We start from the raw sequence: 14,109 nt of genomic DNA on the forward strand, positions 1-14,109 counted from the left end.
GGCTCTTACGCTGTCGGATCTTAGATGCAATTTTTTTTTTCGCCGCTAGGTGTCGCCTCCGTCGTTTTTCCTGTCGTGTATGCAAATTAGCAAAATACACAAATTCCCGAACGTACGCACGGTCGACGCAGTGAAGTTACGACGTTTACGTTAGATTTGCAACGCGTAAAGTTGCCCCTGCTATATGAGGGGCAACCAATGTTAAGTATGGCCGTCGTTCCCGCATCGAAATTTAAAAATTTACGTTGTTTGCGTAAGTCGTCCGTGAATGGGGCTGGACGCCAATAACGTTCACGTCGAAACCAATGACGTCCTTGCGACGTCATTTAGCGCAATGCACGTTGGGAAATTTTAGGGATGGCGCATGCGCAGTACGTTCGGCGCGGGAACGCGCCTAATTTAAATGATTCATGCCCCCTACCCGGCTCATTTGAATTAATCGGGCTTGCGCCGGGGGATTTACGGTACGCCGCCGCAACTTTACAGGCAAGTTATTTTTGTGAATAAAGCACTTGCCTGTAAAACTTGCGGCGGCGTAGCGTAAATGACATACGTTACGCCGCCGCAGTTTTACGCCCAGATACGAGAATCTGGGCCTTTGACTGTAGCAACAAACCAAGTCCAGCTTTCTTTTGTTTTGCCAGCAGCACTAACTGGAATAGCTTAGTGAAATGAATGTATAGGCCAAGGCTTATGGGCTGCGATTTGAGCACTTTGGACCCAGCAGCTGACAGGGTGGCAAAGCATAAACCTGCAAGAACAGCACAAAAATAAATATATTAATTTTCCATCCTTCATTGGTTGCCCTGGACAATATCGCTGCTTTAATTCTTTACAGTTTTTAGACATTTATTAGAATAGAATGGAAAAGTGTTGCTGTGGTCATACAGCAATCCTGCTGGAAGTTAAATTGAGCCTGTGTTGTCCTTATTAAAGGAGAAGTATGGCCAAAGTTCTCTCTGCACTCCTGTGACCCATTTTCAGCCAACAGCGAGCTTTAGCTGGTCCAGGCTGGTGAAAGATGCTGACTTTACAGTTGGGATCCCCTCAGATTCCTGAACCGGCAGCTAGCTCAGCCTCTCAGCTGTGCCATTGGGAGACTGAGCCAGCTGCTTCCTCCCTTCCCCAACCCAGCTCTCCAGTGAGTACTGGAGGGACAAAGCAGAGAGCAGTGACTGACAGTCACCGCTTTCTGCTCAGAGCAGAGAGCAGAACTAAGAGATCAACGTTGTTTTATCGTTAAGTTCTCAGTACAGAGGCAACAAAGTACAGATGCACCGTGATTCCCCGAAAATAAGACCTAGCGTTATTTTCAAGGAGGGCTGCAATATAAGCCCTACCCCGAAAATAAGCCCTAGTTTAAAATGCTTGTAAAATCCTATAATCTACTCTATTGCAGTAGTATATAATGTACAATGTGTGTTTTTGTAATATAAATGCTGGGAATAGCGCTCTAGCGGGTCACAGAAGCGCAGAGCGGCGATATAATGAAGATATTTGGCACAATTATATTACAGAAACACACACATCCTACATTATATATTACTGTAATAGAGTGGATTATAGGATTTTACAAGCATTTTAACTCAGTACACACTGGGGATTCCTTTCAGGCAGGGGGAGAGAGGGGGAGAGAAGACCTACCCCGAAAATAAGCCGCACTATGTTTTTTGTTGTCAAAATTAATATAAGACCCGGGCTTATTTTCTGGTCACAGTAGCATCGGATTGATCGATAATGTTTTTTTTTTTTTTTTTTGTCCATTTTATTTTAAACACAAGGTAACTTGTTCAAAACAACAAAATGTGCTAATGGAATAAATGTCGGCTCAACAGCTGGGCTCCTGTTTGCGCCCAATTAATAATCCAAAAATGAAAATCTGGAGTCCCACTGTGATCCTTATGAAAAGTTTATTAGTTTAAAAAACCAAAGGCACCCAATATCAACAGTAATGCTAAGGCATTTCAACTATACAGCCTTAACAAATAGCTCCTAGCTATTGTTAAGGCTCTGTAGCTGAAATATGTTAACATTCTCGATAATGTTGGATGCCCTTGGCTTTTAAACTAATAAACTATTCATAAGGATTGCTGCCAGACTCCAGCTTTTTTGTTTATTAAAGTAAAAGATTCACTTAAGAGCTCACCCACACTGTTGCTAATAATTATGTTGCCTGTGCATCCCCTAAGAGCCATTTTTTCCTGCCAGAGCCCTATGAGTAATTCTTGTGTAAGTATGGGTTGGTGTTGGTAGGGACTTATGCGTGGCTAAGGCCGGGTTTACACTGGTGCGACAAACTCTCTGACATTGCGAGCTCATGTCGCATGGCGTGTGAAAATCAATTTTCCCTATGGGAGCTGGTCCGACACAAGTCAGTCCGACTTTGAAAATACTCCCTGTACTACTTTATCCGACTTTGATCCTACTTCAGCCCATTGAATATCATTACAGCCGGATAAAAGTCGCAAAGCCATCTTGCATGCTCTGACTTTGACATACGACTTGTGCTCTGATGATCTTGAGGGGGAACTCCACGCCAAATTTTAAATAAAAACCCGGCATGGTTCCCCCTCCAGGAGAATACCAGGCCCTTGGGTCTGGTATGGATTTTAAGGGGAACCCCTACACTGAAAAAACAGCGTGGGTGTCCCCCCAAAATCCATACCCAACCCCTTATCTGAGCACGCAGCCCGGCCGGTCAGGAAAGGGGGTGGGGACGAGTGAGCGGCCCCCCACCCCAAAGCACCCTGTGACCATGTTGAACAAGGGCCTCGTCCCGACAATCCTGGCCGTTGGTTTCGGGGGCTGTGGATGGGGGGATAATCGGAATCCGGGAGCCTCCTTTAATGAGAGGGCCCCCAGATCCCAGACCCTCATCCTATGTAATTGAGTATGGGGTACATCGTACCCCTACCCATTCACCTGGGGAGGAAAAAGTGTCAATAAAAAAATTACACTAGGTTTTTAAAGTAATTTGTCAGCTCTGGGGGTCTTCTTCTGACTTTGGGGGTCTTTTCGGCCTCTTCTCCTGCTCTCCGGCCTCTTCTCCCGCTCTCCGGTGTCTTCTGCCGGGCTCCTCCGCTATCTTCTGCTCTTTTACCCGCTCTTTTACTAGTGGTGGCCAGATCTTCTCTTTCGTCTTCTTCCCTCTTCTCTTCTTCCGATGTTGATACAACGCTCTCTCCCATTGTAATGCTGTGTGCGCGGCGCGCAACAACTTATATAGGCATGGGGCGTGATTATGATGTCACCGCCCGTGGCATGATGGGACTGTTACGTCATAAGGGGTGGGGTCACTGGGTGACATCACCTGGTGACCATGCCCCATGCCTATATAAGTCGTTGCGCATCGTGCACACGGCATTACAGCAGGAGAGAGCGTCGTGTCAACATTGGAAGAAGAAAAGAGGGAAGAAGACGGCGGAGAAGACCAGGCCACCCTTAGTAAAAGAGTGGGTAAAATAGCAGAAGATAGAGGAGAACCTGGCAGAAGACACCGGAGAGCGGTAAAAGAGGTCGGAGAGCAGGAGAAGAGGCCGGAAGAAGACCCCCGAGCTAACTAATAAATTACTTTAAAAACCTGTCTAGTGTGTTTTTTTTATTGACACTTTTTTACCCAGTTGAATGGGTAGGGGGGGGTCCCCTTATTAAATGGTACGGCTCGGGGGGGGAACTCCCTGGTCCTCACCCCCTTTCCTGACCGGCCAGGCTGCATGCTCTGATAAGGGTCTGGTATTGATTTTGGGGGGACACCCACGCAGTTTTTTCGGCGTAGGGGGTTCCCCTTAAAGTCCATATCAGACCCAAGAGCCTGGTATGCTCTTGGAGGGGGAACTCAAGATTCATACCAAACACAGTGCTTGGTATTGGTGGGGATCCAAGTCGGATCCCTGTTCATTGAAGTTGGACACGTCTCTGACATCAAGTCGCAGGGCAAAGTCAGGTCCAAAGTAGTACGACTGTCGTGTCATACCAGTGTGAACCCAGCCTAAAGCCTCATACACACAAGCCCTCAAAATTTACACTCGCCTGCTCGCATTTTAAGAGTAAATTTCGAGGGCTGGCGAGTGTGGGCTGCCTGGGAGCAGGGGGGGCGAGCAAGGAGAGGAGAGGACAGTCGCTGCTGCAGCTGCTGTCGCCGCCACCGTCTGGTTGTTCAGAGAGCAGGGAACATTACAGCTTTCAATTCAATAGCTGTGTTCCCCGCCGCGCGTGTCATATACAGCCCCTCCCCCTTGTCCGGGCACTTTGATAGACAGATCACAGGATTGGATGGGTGATCTGTCTATCAAAGTTTCCCAGGCAAGGGAGAGGGGCTGTATATGACGCACGCGGTGGGGAACACAGCTATTGAATTGAAAGCTGTAATGTTCTCCGCGGTTTGAACAACGCGGCGGCGGTTCCGGCTCCTCTCCTACCCAGCATAGGTAGGCTGCAATGTGGGGGGAACTCTGGCTGCAATGTGAGGGGAACTCTGGCTGCAATGTGGGGGGAACTCTGGCTGCAATGTGGGGGGAACTCTGGCTGCAATGTGGGGGGAACTCTGGCTGCAATGTGGGGGGTACTCTGGCTGCAATTGTGGGGGGAACTCTGGCTGCAATTGTGGGGGGAACTCTGGCTGCAATTGTGGGGGGAACTCTGGCTGCAATTGTGGGGGGAACTCTGGCTGCAATTGTGGGGGAACTCTGGCTGCAATTGTGGGGGGACTCTGGCTGCAATTGTGGGGGGACTCTGGCTGCAATTGTTGGGGGACTCTGGCTGCAAAGTGGGGGACTCTGGCTGCAAAATGGGGACATTTATCTGCACTGGGGACACATGCTGCATTGGTAGACATGGGCAGGCTGCATTTTTGGGCATGGATAAAGTTGTTGTTAATATTTATTTTTATAACTTAATTCTGCAAAAAACATTTAAGTGTCATTTCATGAGATTTATGAGGGCGTGTCTAGGGGTGGGATTAGGGGGCGGGACATGGTAGGGGTTGGGCGGGGCAACTGGTGGCGAGTACATTTAAGGCCTGGCTAGTAGCTCAGGACTTGAAATTTTGAGCCTTGATACACACGATCGTATTATCCAACAGGAATTGTGTGCTGGCAGACTGTTGTCGGATGCATCGGACAATTGTTGTCAGATTCTCCGCGGACAAATGTGGGATAGCATGCTTTAAAATTGTCTGCCAAGAAGTTGCCCAAAGGGTGGCGCTAAAAAAAAAACACGTAGTTTCGTGTTTGCTGGCTGACAATTCTTTGCCATTTGTATGCAATACAAGTTTCTGGCCAACGCCCTTCAGACAAAAGTCCTACGCTTTGTCCGCAGAAAATCCAATCGTATGTATGAGGCTTAAGAATTCTCTCTCTGCCCCACTAGTTTTAACCCACTTTAAAATCATGCAGGCTATTATGTAGGCATACCCTATGTGCGTGGCACATGGTTTCATGGCAAGGAACTTTGTTAAATACCTTTTTATGAGATGCTTTAGCAGGTATGTGACTGTAGCACATACCTGCTTCCAGGGCTGGACTGGGACAAAAATTTGGCACTGGACTTCATCCAGAATGGCCCACTTTGATAGGTCTCTCCTATGACAACTCCCGCACCCCCCCCCCCCCCGGCCACCCAAACCCCCTCTCCCCCTTCACTAGCCAGTAGCCATTCTACTTTATTAGATACTGGTACTCTTATAGGCAGTACCAGTGGGGAAGCTAGACATTATTTCACCCGGGGCAAAGAATCAATTTCCCCCTCCCCCCTTATGGGACAAGATTAGGCAGAAGTGAGAAACCCAGGCCATAGCTGTTGAGTCAGCTATCTGTCCCCTCCCCCATGCTTCTCTGTTCCCCCAGGTAAGCGATGCGGTAAGGGAGAGACAGAGGAGCGGAGGGGGGCAGCGGTCCACTGTCACTGAAGCCGGCCCACTGAGCCATCGGCCCACCGGGAAACTCCCTGTAGTCCCAATGGCCAGTCCATCCCTGCCTGCTTCTGGGTCTACAGGGCCATGTCTTTTTTTGGGTGAAGATGCTATTACTTGGTAGCAGCATTTCCCATGCTCCTTTGCTCCTGTATGACCATGTGGCTAAGGAACTCTGATCCATCAAGAATGGTAGAGAAGTAGGAGCTCATGGGCTGGCCGAGGTGTGCTGACTAAAGGGTAGACTACAGGCATAGAGTGACAATGCTACTGCTGCATTACAAAGAAGTGGGTTTGAGTTGTTACCCTGTTCCAGGAAGCCTATTAGTCAGCGGTAACTGGTTGGTTTTCTAACTAAAGACCCGTACACACAATCGGATTTTCCGACAACAATTGTGTGATGGCAGGGTTTTTGTCAGATAATCCGACCGTTTGTACGGTCCCTCGGACAATTGTTTTCGGAATTTCCGACAACAAATGTGAGATACCATGCTCTCAAATTTTCCGACAACAAATGTGAGATACCATGCTCTCAAATTTTCCGACAACAAATGTGTTCCGTCGGATTATCCGATCGTGTGGACACAAGTCTGTCGGACTAAAATCCAAAGTGCGAACACACATGCTCAGAACAAAATGGCTTCTGAATAAAATGTAGATTCCACAGCTCCTTTAGGAATACATTTGGGTTTCATTATTCTAGAATAAAAAAAAAAAAATAATGAAATGAACTGACTAATATTTTATAAACCAAATGAACCTGTTTATGTTGTTTCTGTTTTCCTTGCTTGGGAAAAGCAACCCCATAAGCCAACCAGCTTGGATAAGTTTCCGGTAGGCCCCAGGCTGCTTACTTATGATTGTTATTCCACTACAAGAATAGTATAGCCAGCTTCATTAACAAGAGCACTGCATTGTTACTGAGGCCTTTATAACAGAAGTGCCATTAATATGGATGTGTTTTTTATTAACGTATTCAAAAGGGCAAATGGCAGCAGCCTAACTGATGCAGATGCTCGTATGCCACAGTGTTTGTTGGCGCCAGCTTTTGTGCATTAAAATGCAGTTTCAAATGTTTCTGTTATTAGCAAAGGGGAATTGAGTTTCTTGGCAACTATGAAAAGAAGAAAAGTAGAGGGCATTTATTTAAAGTGAAATCGACAATTTTAGCCCCTCCCCCAGCAATTTATAATTACCATTAAAATTTTAAAATCTTGCGAGCTACCAATAAAATATTAGGCTCAAAGTCTTGCTAGAAGCATCCTATTGATGCAAGGAAATATAATAATGCCTTTCAACCGCTGACACCAGTCACACTCCCATATGTTGTGTTTAAGGGCCCTTTCACACATGTGGACCGTATGTCCGTTTTTCATCCATCCGTTTTCTGATGAAAAACAGACATACATGTATGGGATGAACATCCACTGCACCCGATCTCATCAGTGTCCGCTATGCTCCATTTCTGCAGACGGAGGAAAATCCTATTTTTCCATCCGTTAGGGGATCAGATCGGATGAACGCGGACAGGTGGACCATGTTCATCCGATCCCCCCCATAGATGCTCCTATAGAGGAGAGCGGAGATCTGACAGGGCGGTCCCTGCATGCGCCGTCCGTGGGGGTATCCCAGTGCGCATGCTCGAAATTAACCCGCAACAAGCCAATGCTTACGACGTGAACGTCATTCTTCGCAAAGCCCTATTCGCGAACGACTTATGCAAACGACGTAAAATTTTCAAAATTTGACGCGGGAACGACGTCTATACTTAACATAGGATACGCCTCATATAGCAGGGGTAACTATACGCCGAAAAAAGCCTTACGGAAACGATGAAAAAAAATGCGCCGGACGGATGTACGTTCGTGGATCGCCGTATCTAGCTAATTTGCATACTCGATGCGGAAATCGACGGAAAAACGCCACCTAGCGGCCAGCGTAAATATGCACCTTAGATCCGACAGCGTACTAAGACGTACGCCAGTCGGATCTAGCCCAGCTTCAGGCGTATCTTGTTTTGTAGATACAAAACAAAGATACGCCAATGCAAACTAGAAGTTACGCGGCATATCAAAAGATACGCCAGCGTAAACGCTTCGTGGATCTGGCCCTAAATATTCAAACCTGCTTTTAGTCTATAAAGTGCAAGTGCAAAAATAAATAATTGTTGTGTCCCACTTCATGAATGAATCTACTTCAATATAACACAATGAATATAAAAATAATTCCAACTCATATGGTGCAAATACAAAAGAATATATAAAAATATAGAATATTTAAATATGTACTATGAATAGTCCAGTGCAATAAATCAATGTGAACAAACTTTACACATAAAAAAATTCAATCTTTAAATGATCGATCGATATATATATAGTGTTTTTAAAGAAAATTCAAGGATGGATGGTGCTATATATGTGATATAAATATATAAATGTATTTATTTTTGCACTTGAACTTTATAGATTGATAGCATGTTTGAATATTTAGTTTGCAGTATTATGTAGAGATATTTACACATCGCGGCACTATATTTATCTAATTTATAATTACCAGTCCAAGGTTCCCACTCTATTGAAGCCTTTGCTTGATGTATGTGGTGGATTTTGACCTTTTCATGTGACAGGAGCTGGACCTAAGCAGCCACATGGGGGGAGCGTCCACAGCGTGAACTTTTGCAATGGGAAGTTGATTCTAACATGCTAGAAGTGCCGATTCTGTCACTAGGCAAACTAGGCAGCCGCCTAGGGCGCACTGCTTCCTAGGGCGCCTGGCCACCGGTGTTCCTACTCTGTTCTCTCTGCAGCAAGAAGCTAAGTTTACCCATCAGCAGGCAGCTGCCGCTCCACTGGCACATAGTATCAGAGGTGCGGCGGCGGTGGAGGACTGACTCCCGAATCAATGGAGGCAAGCAAACATTCATTGATGGGCACTAGCGAGTCTGCATTGATGGGCTCTGGTAGGCTGCATTGATGGGCTCTGGTAGGCTGCATTGATGGCCACTGGTGAGGTTGCATTCATGGGCACTCGTAGGCTGCATTCATGGGTGCTATTGAGGCTGCATTAATGGGCATTCGTAGGCTGCATTGATGGGCACATATTACATGGATACCTTTCCTGGTGTCGCTCACGTGACAAAATGTTGATGAGTTGCCTTAGGAAAGGTACACACCACCAAAAATTGAATACATAAATACTTGAGTGTGGTAAACATTTACCAGCAATTCCCAGACATCATTTTGACAGTCAGGACTTTATATATTTACAGATGTCAGGAGAAGTTCTTTCAGCTTCCATGGAAACACTCAACACAGTGCAAAGAAGAGATACAGGGAAGCAATGTTATTATTGCTTCATTGTAACTTTTCTTGTTCATTCATAGCAGATCAAAGGTGTGAAAGATTTTTGTTCAAACACCGGTCAAACCAGAAAAAGTGCATTTTTTTTTACATCTTTTGGCTATAGATCAGGGTTAGGCAACCTTTTGAGCACAGTGTGCAGAAAAATGTTTTCAAAGAAATTGAGCGTGCTGATTTTTTAACAACACACTCTCAATCACAAAAAGGATTTTTATTACAGTAAATGCTGTAAACTAATAGTGAGAAATTAAAATCCTGCACTCTCACGCCTCAGATCAGCCCCGATTCCTACAACTCCACACCTCAGATGTGCCCCAATTCCAGCACCTTCACACCTCAGATCACTGTCCCTCCTGCAAATCTGTTTCACCACTGTACCCCCCTGCTCATCTGTCCAACCACTGTACCCCCCCCTGCTCATCTGTCCAACCACTGTACCCCCCTGCTCATCTGTCCAACCACTGTACCCCCCCTGCTCATCTGTCCAACCACTGCACCCCCCCCCTGCTCATCTGTCCAACCACTGTACCCCCTGCTCATCTGTCCAACCACTGTACCCCCCCTGCTCATCTGTCCAACCACTGTACCCCCCTGCTCATCTGTCCAACCACTGTACCCCCCCTGCTCATCTGTCCAACCACTGTACCCCCCCCCTGCTCATCTGTCCAACCACTGCACCCCCCCCCTGCTCATCTGTCCAACCACTGTACCCCCCTGCTCATCTGCCACACCACTGTACCCCTCTGCTCATCTGCCCCATCACTGTACCCCCCTTTCTCATCTACCCCACCACTGTAACCCCTGCACATCTGCCCCACCACTGTAACCCCTGCACATCTGCCCCACCACTGTAACCCCTGCACATCTGCCCCACCACTGTAACCCCCTGCACATCTGCCCCACCACTGTAACCCCCTGCACATCTGACCCACCACTGTAACCCCTGCACATCTGCCCCACCACTGTAACCCCCTGCACATCTGCCCCACCACTGTAACCCCCTGCACATCTGCCCCACCACTGTAGCCCCCTGCACATCTGCCCCACCACTGTAACCCCCTGCACATCTGTCTCACCACGGTACCACCCTGCTCTTCTGCCCCACCACTGTAACCCCCTGCACATCTGCCCCACCACTGTAACCCCTGCTCATCTGTCTCACCACTGTACCACCCTGCAAATCTGCCCCACCACTGTAACCCCCTGCATATTTGCCCCACCAATGTTCCCCCTTTCTCACCTGTCTAACCACTGTACCACCCTGCTCTTCTGTCCCACCACTGTTACCCCCTGCTCATCTACCCCACCAATGTTCCCCCTTTTTCATCTGCCCCACCACTGTACCTCCCTGCACATCTGCTCCACCGCCATACCCCCATGCTCTTCTGTCTCACCGCTGAACCATCTTCTCATCTGTCCTAACACTGAACGTATCTGTTCATTTGCTCCACCACTGTAACCCCCTTTCTCATCTGCCCTACCACTGTACCCCCTGCTCATGTGTTCCACCGATGTACCTGCTTTCTCCTCTGCACCTCTCTGTCCCACCTCTGAACCCCCCTGCTCCTCTGCCCCACTACTGTAACCCCCTGCTCATCTGTCCCAACAATGTACCTCCCTTCTCCTCTGCCCCAACACTGAACCCCCCCGCTCATCTTTCACACCACTTTAACCCCCAACTCATCTGGCCCAACACTGAACCCCAAAGTTCAGGAAAAGCGAGATGGGGATGTGAGGGCAATTGCTGAAGCTGACCAAACACCCACCACAAAGAATATATAAAAAAGTAACATACAAAAGACAAACAAATATGCAATAAAATAACCACTTGTGAAGTGGAGATAGACAGGTCTTTTCTCAACTAGTTTTGCGGAGTGGAACCGCTTCTTTAGGAGGAGTTTTCTAAGAAACAGATATTACAGTAAGATACAAAATACATATAAGATAATAAAATCAATACAAGCATCATAACACAGCACATACTATAATGTAGAATATAGAGATCCGCTCACCCAGCAGGTCAAGACCTGCTATACAAACAGGCCATTCAAAAAGATTCCCCCGTCGCGGACAGGGGGGATTGTACGTAACACAATCTGATTAAAAAAATATATGATTTATAATACATAAAATTAAAACTGATTAAACAGTGTAGTGCTCAGGCCGTAGTAACATCTTTAGGTGGATCACCAGGGTGTGATGGCGTGATGGAAGGTTGTGGGGAGAGGGGAAAAGGAAGGGGGAAAGGGAATGGAAAATTATAGGGAAAAGGGAAAAGGGGGAGGGGAAATAGGAAAGGAACATGGGAGGGAGGGGGGAGGAAAAGAAGAGGAGGGAAGGAAGGAGAGGAGGAAGGGAGGAAAGGAGGTGGAAGGGAAAAGGGGGGTAGTGAAGGAAGGGAAACAAGGTACGTGGAGGATGGGAGGGGGGAGGGAAAAGGGGGGAGGGGAAGGGGGGAGAAGTAGGGGAAGGAAGGAGGGAAAGGGGGGGGCAGGGAGGGGACTGGGGGAGGGGGAGAAGTGGGAAATGCTGAGATGCTCTATTGGATAATGGGATGGCTGGTTCTCATTCATTTACATACAGTTGGCACCTTGTGATAAAATGTGAATAGCTGTGCTGAAGGAACCATTAATTCAATTTTTCATATTTTTTCAGGAAAAGAATGCTGAAGTTACTGACTGGCGTAAAAACATTGAAGCTATGTCCGGAATGGAAGGCAGAAAGAAGAAGTTTGACACCACTACTGCATAGGGATGGTAAGTAGTTATGTCATTTTACATTTACAGTATTTCTTTCTTTGCTCTCTGCAGCCACAGTTGCACAAAATGGAGCATGAGAGGGTGGTTGCACAGCATTAAATCATATGACAAGAGTGTGCAATCCCATCCATAAGCACTTTGACAAGAATGCAAAATTAAGCTGTATTTTTTTTCTGCAAAATACAAATGACATTAAATACAAATTAACCACGCCGATATATGTCGGCAGAAGGGCACGGCTAGGCACAGGTACGTCACCTTCAAGAGCCCAGCTATGGGTCGCACACGCGCCGCCGCCGGCACGCTCGCCACCTAGTCCTGAGCTCCGTGCCCGCGAACCCGATCGCCGCCGGTGTCCCACGATCGGATCACAGTAGCTGAAGAACGGGGAGAGGTGTGTGTAAACAAACCTTCCCCGTTCTCCGTGGCATGTCACTGATCGTCTGTTCCCTGTCATAGGGAACGACGATCAGTGACGTCACACGTCCAGCCACGCCCCCCTACAGTAAAAAAAAAAAAACACAACAGGACACACTTAACCCCTTAGCGCCCCCTAGTGGTTAACCCCTTCACTGCCATTGTCATTTTCACAGTAACAGTGCATTTTTATAGCACTTTTCGCTGTGAAAATGGCAATGGTCCCAAAAATGTGTCAAAAGTGTCCGATGTGTCCGCCATAATGTCGCAGTCATGAAAAAAATTGCTGATCGTCACCATTACTAGTAAAAAAAAAAAAATATTAATAAAAATGCCATAAAACTATCCCCAATTTTGTAAACGCTATAACTTTTGCGCAAACCAATCGATAAACGCTTATTGCGATTTTTTTTAACAAAAATATGTAGACGAGTACATATGGGCATAAACTGAGTAAAAAAAAAAAAATGTTATATATTTTTTGGGGGGATATTTCTTATAGCAAAAAGAAAAAAATATTGATTTGTTTTTTTAAAATGTTGTTGTATTTTTGTTTATAGCGCAAAAAAAAAATCCGTAGAGGTGATCAAATACCACCAAAAGAAAGCTCTAATTGTGGGAAAAAAAGGACGCCAATTTTGTTTGGGAGCCACGTCGCGCGAACGCGCAATTGTCCATTAAAGCGACGCAGTGCCGAATAGCAAAAAGGGGCCAGGTCCTTTAACAGCGTGATGGTCCGGGTCTTAAGTGGTTAAAGATATATTATGTGGCCTATGCACAGTTGTAATATTCGCTAAATAACAGCAGTTTGCTAATTAATGGGATATGATAATGTACAGAATACAACAAATTATTATTATTATTATTATTTATTTGAAAGGAATTTTTTTACTATTAGGCTCGCAGACCAGTTTCCGCGGACATGTTCGGTCATATGTAGGGCCGACCGGACAATTTTCCGGCCGATCGGACAGGTTTCCAGCGGACAAATGTTTCTTAGCATGCTAAGAAACATGTCCGCTGGAACCATGTCCGCCGGACATGTCCGATGGTTAGTACGACTCATCGGACATGTCCGCTCGGCCGAAATCCCTCGAAGTGATTCGACGCATGCGTGGAAGCATTGAACTTCCGGGGTCGCGTACGTTGCCGCGTCATCGTCGCCGCCACGTCGCAGCGTCGTCAACACGTCGTCACCGCGTAATCTCTCCGCGGGGAATTTGGTCTGATGGTGTGTACAGCCATCAGACCAAATGATCCCAGCGGACATATCCGATGAAAACGGTCCGCGGACCGTTTTCATCGGACATGTCCACTCGTCTGTACGAGGCCTTAGGTGTTACATGCTTTCTGTTTGAAATCAGTGTACACTGTAACAGGTCCTCCTTTCTAAAGCATGAGGCTTATAGGGACTGGAGGTATTGTGGGTGGCTTGCCTGGTTGAAAGTGCTCTTTTTCTGGGGTGTTGTGCTGGTTCTCGGTGTGGAATATGGAGTTATAGCAAAGTGTCTGAAGTTAATACGGTGAGTTTCCCAGTGTAAGTGGTATGCTGGATCCTTGTGGGAGAGAAATTCAGCAACAGGAATATAAACAGGCAAGGTGTGGTACACCAGATCATGCAAGAAATGGGCTTGTAAACCCTGTGATGGACTCCTGACACCCCGAC

General features: G+C 46.8%; 1 protein-coding gene across 1 annotated transcript in view; it reads left to right on the forward strand.

The window, feature by feature from the left end:
* The window catches only part of LOC120932635 (troponin I, slow skeletal muscle-like), a 53,810-nt gene that overhangs the window by 24,785 nt on the left and 14,916 nt on the right, over positions 1-14,109 (forward strand). The window contains exon 8 of the mRNA XM_040345158.1: positions 11,923-12,023. Coding sequence (XP_040201092.1) covers positions 11,923-12,018 — 96 coding nt within the window. The 3' untranslated portion in view covers positions 12,019-12,023. The remainder of the gene's footprint in view (positions 1-11,922; positions 12,024-14,109) is intronic.

Source organism: Rana temporaria, chromosome 3 (genome assembly GCF_905171775.1).
Source record: "Rana temporaria chromosome 3, aRanTem1.1, whole genome shotgun sequence".
Classification (NCBI taxonomy): Eukaryota; Metazoa; Chordata; class Amphibia; order Anura; family Ranidae; genus Rana; species Rana temporaria.